At 28.9% G+C, this 4,508-nt stretch overlaps 1 protein-coding gene across 1 annotated transcript in view; it reads left to right on the top strand.

Moving 5' to 3' along the window:
* The first annotated feature begins 3,105 nt into the window (after positions 1-3,105).
* Positions 3,106-4,508, top strand: part of LOC108904700 — a 3,442-nt gene continuing 2,039 nt past the window's right edge. Inside the window, exons 1-2 of the mRNA XM_018707343.1 lie at positions 3,106-3,328; positions 3,416-3,476. Coding sequence (XP_018562859.1) covers positions 3,128-3,328; positions 3,416-3,476 — 262 coding nt within the window. The 5' untranslated portion in view covers positions 3,106-3,127. The remainder of the gene's footprint in view (positions 3,329-3,415; positions 3,477-4,508) is intronic.

The following is a 4,508-nucleotide window of genomic DNA, read 5'->3' on the forward strand; positions in this document are numbered from 1 at the left end:
ATTGTTTATTAACGATTATTTTGCATAAAATTTTCCTATTATATTTTTTAAATAAGCTATTTCGATAGGAAATTCAATCCTCTAAATAATTTTTCCTATGAACTATAGCGAAATTTTGCTTCGTTTTTGAGCTACAATTAAAAAACTGAAAGGGGTGCATTTTAACCCCTATCTCCAATTTCCACCCTCTAATTTAATAGCACTCCGAGGTTTTTTCATTCTAAATAACCGTTTGAACGATTCATGCAATAAAAACCCATTAACGTTGTAGTTCCATACCATAATATGACATAATCAATAGCCTATAGTGAGGAAAAATATTAATAACAACTTATTTTTAAATTGTATTTGTTCATTCTCTGTTGGATCGTACTCTTCGAAGAATATGCAAGTGATCATTTCTGTTTTAAATGAAATTTTGTACAAAATAGCAATGCTCCAATTTTTTTTATTACAAAAATTATTTTGCAATTAACAAAAAGTGGCAAATGACGTTTTTCTTGAAATTGCTGCCAATTTTCTAAGAAGTAAGGAAATCTCATAAAACTTTGAGATAATACTCCTCAATTCATCCATAATAAGCTCCCGAAACCCCATTGCTGATTGTGAGTTATTGACAAAAATACGTCATACTTGCCGGAATTTTTGGAACGATGGTAAAATTATTCTAGATCTTGCAACTTTACGAAACTTGGTTCGTATATGCTATAAGACACGTGCATTTTGCAATTTTAGTAATTTTCGCGTATTTAAGATAAAGCCAAGCTAAAAAACAGTGCCAAAAGAGCATTAAGACAGATATATACACAGAAATTGTAAAAATTGCTCATACATCTTAAGTATTAAAACAATTCAACAATTTTTAGGACAAAAATGCGTTTACGTCATAATCCGATCCTGATAATATCTCCATCATCTTCATAACAAACAGATAACTGTGAAAACACTTACGTTTAAGTATAATTTGCTTTTGCAGATAAATTTCATAACAAAAGAGATAAATATAACACAAAATAGTAGTGACTAATATGATTTTTAAATCACAAACAACCTTGTATTTTATCTAAATTATTCGTACCTATTTTATGTCAAAATTGTCTTAGTAAAGTTTGGGAGATAAGAAACATAAACAATTCTTATGTGTAGATGATATATTGAAGTTTACGTCTTAAAATTAATATAAGTACTTAGTTTGAAAGAAAAATCGTGAATAAATAAATAATTATACAAATAATAATATAAAGAAAAAGCTTTCACAAATAATGTTCTGAAATAATGTTATTACCATAAGGGGTGTTCATTTTTTTTTAAACAATGATGTCGTGGGAAACAACTATTCTGTAAGTTGATCAAAAGAGTTGGTGAGTGGCACAATTATACATATACAATATTTTTAATCATCAACTTTTCAGAAAAATCAGAAAATTTTATTAAAAATTATATGTCTATTTCAATTTTGTGTAATTTTGGCGTTATTTTGCATTTTCATGCAACATTTTTTTCGACATGAATGGAGATCCACCTTACCCAATTTTATTGATTTTTTTTGTTCACACAAACTTTAGATATTTGTGGATAGGTTTATGTAGTTTACACGAACTCTCACAAGTCTACGTAAATGATCAAATTTCTGTATGTCGATAAACTTTTCAAAACTTTAGAAAAACTTTCTAGCAGATTACCGAAAGTTCAGTATCTTTTTTTTTTACGTCGATGAAATTGTTTAGGGATACTCCAGGGTTCAGTTCTCGGCCCACTATTATTCAATACATTCATTAATGATATTTGTGATAATCTTCCAACATTCTTTTATATGCGGAAGTTCTCAAACTGTTACAACATTAACTTTTTTTTGCAATTAGTTTAATTATAAGAAATGTTAAGCATCTTAAATAAGTTTCCACAGTCTCTTTATTACACAAAATGTCGCAAAAAATTCGAACCCCTCCGATAACTAACGAGCTATTAATTCGCATAAGAACATGAACATACAGATTATACCGGGTGTTTCTGAAAGACCTCCCGTAAATTCAGGGGGTGATAGTACGACAAAAAATAAGAATTTTTTGTCGTACTATTGTCTATCTCCTATTGTTTTCTAGATACAGGGCGACAAAATAAATTTTTTTAAATAGAATTTTTACGAAAATTTCCAAACGGTGCGAAATATTTTTATGAAAATTGGTATTCCGAGGTTTTTTAAGAATACGCTGGTCTAATTACTTTTTTAATATTTCATAGAGGTGTTAGTTATGCTACATTGGTATTACATTTTAAGTTCTAATTTTTTTGAGGTAGTAGCATTCGGGCTCCATTTTCTAATGTATAATTTTATTTTCTAAAAATGATGTACTCTTGTTAGAACTTCCTAATGTGGACGGTTTTCGAGAAAAAAGGCTTTTAATTGAACTCTTACAATATTACGGTATAGAAAATAAGTGACTTTTCTCAAAGTAGGCTTATGTCAAAACTGATGGATGTCTCATAAACAACGCATACATTCTCAGTAATAATTTAAACTCTAATTAACTAATAAAAATTTTATTGACTGCAATTAGTCACTAACAATCATGTGTCTATTTATCATACTTGAACTGATGACACTTCTATAGAGTAACCATATTCAACCCTTTTGGTTTATTTGGTTTATTTTTTCTTTTTAGTGCATTTCAATAAAAACTTGTTTTTAAAATATTTGTCTCTATAATTCCAATTGTTTGTCAGAGCGGTGTAATTTAAAATAAATTAATAAAATAAACATTCTATATCTGATACGTATTTTGTTCATAATCTCAAGTTTGAAAGGGCATTGATCTTGCTCTGGATATTATTATTACCTAACATTTTATTCATACAGTTGTAATTATGTTAAACACTGCTAAGCAGTACAGGAATATCAATTAGAAGCAGATGATTTGAATTGATGGAAACATAGGGGCATCTGGCAAGTTGCACAGTTAAGTTCTGTACACGCAAAACGTAAAACAATAGCTGCTTCAATTGTTTGGTCTACTACTATAGAATTTACGTGGAATATCAACTAAAAGATTTTTTTATATAAAAGGTAACGACAGCTACTAGAAAATTAGTTCGACTGGAGTTTTATTACAGAAAATAAGTTAGCACCATGCTTTGCCGTTTGTTGCTTTTTACAGTTTTCTTTAATTATCTTTTGGAAGCGGCGTATTGCGACGAGAGTGGAAATTTTTTCCTGAAAGTCTCTAAAAGCGTGCCGAGAATAGGGAAAAGGGGCAAGGGCAGTCCGGAGTTTGAGAAGTTTTTCTTAAAGGCCTCGAAATCTGTGCCCAGAATAGGAAGACGAAACGAGGTAGATATGTATTTTGTTATAATTAGGAAATATTTCGATAATTTTTGCTTTGAGGCATTTCTTTAATACCGCAATATTTTTTTACAGAATCCTTTCGAAAATCAAAATGAGGTGGCCGACAATGGTTATACTCAAACAAGAATCAAATGTAAGTCCGCTGTTAATTCGAATGTTTTTACCAATATGTTTAAATATAGATACGCCCCGATTTTTATTATATTCTCGTAGTTATTTTGTTGTATTTATGTAAGATCCTGCAATTCAATAGTTTTAAATAAAGTTGTCTGTCATAAAAACAAAGAAATAACGTTACTCATTTGTTTTCATATAGATTTCCAAACTGAAGTAAAATTAATTAAAGTGAACATTTTTTGGAATTGTAATATTTTTCTTATACATGTAGTGATCTTACAGATGTTGGCCATCTTCTGTGAATTTTTTGGAAACGAGTTTTAGAAAAAACACCAGGGATTTCTTTATTAAAAATATGTAAAATTCTAATAATTTTTAATGAGGAATATTTTTTCATACATATTTCAAATTTTCGATTTTTTTCAGTTTTTGTGCAGTTTCATTAAACCACCCTGTACATCACCGACGTTTACACATTACAAAAATATCTCATAGAAAACTAGATATTATGTTTTTATCAATTTTCCTCTATTGATATTGCAAAGGCATGAAAAAAAATGCAGTACCTACCTGTAAAAATAACATAGTCAATTAAGATTAGATTTTTTTTTAATTTGTAAAAAATGTACGGATGAAACTGCTAATAAACAAAATTTTCAAAAAATAATTATAGTCCAATTAAATGAGCCTTTAAATCGCAATTTGGTCAACCTGCCTGAATTTTTTATATAAGTTAGTTTGAGGTATATTATAACAATAAGTGACAGTAATTTTTTTTCGACCCCCGGCCAGGGGTGAAAAGAGATAAAATAAAGGGGTTTTTCAAGAAAAGGGGTGGGGGCTAGAAAAAAAATTTTCTTACAAAAGTTGTAGAGCATAAAATTCTACATGAAAATGGTCTATTGACTTTTTCTGATACTATTAAAATTAATAATAGAGCTAGGGTCGCTAGAAGTTAAGGGATGATTTCAGAAATTTAAAAGAATCATAACAAGCAGAAAAATGAATGAATTTTATAATATATATTTTTTTCAGTCTACTCTAAAAA

The sequence above is a fragment of the Anoplophora glabripennis genome, unplaced genomic scaffold, assembly GCF_000390285.2.
Source record: "Anoplophora glabripennis isolate ALB-LARVAE unplaced genomic scaffold, Agla_2.0 scaffold206, whole genome shotgun sequence".
Lineage (NCBI taxonomy): Eukaryota > Metazoa > Arthropoda > Insecta > Coleoptera > Cerambycidae > Anoplophora > Anoplophora glabripennis.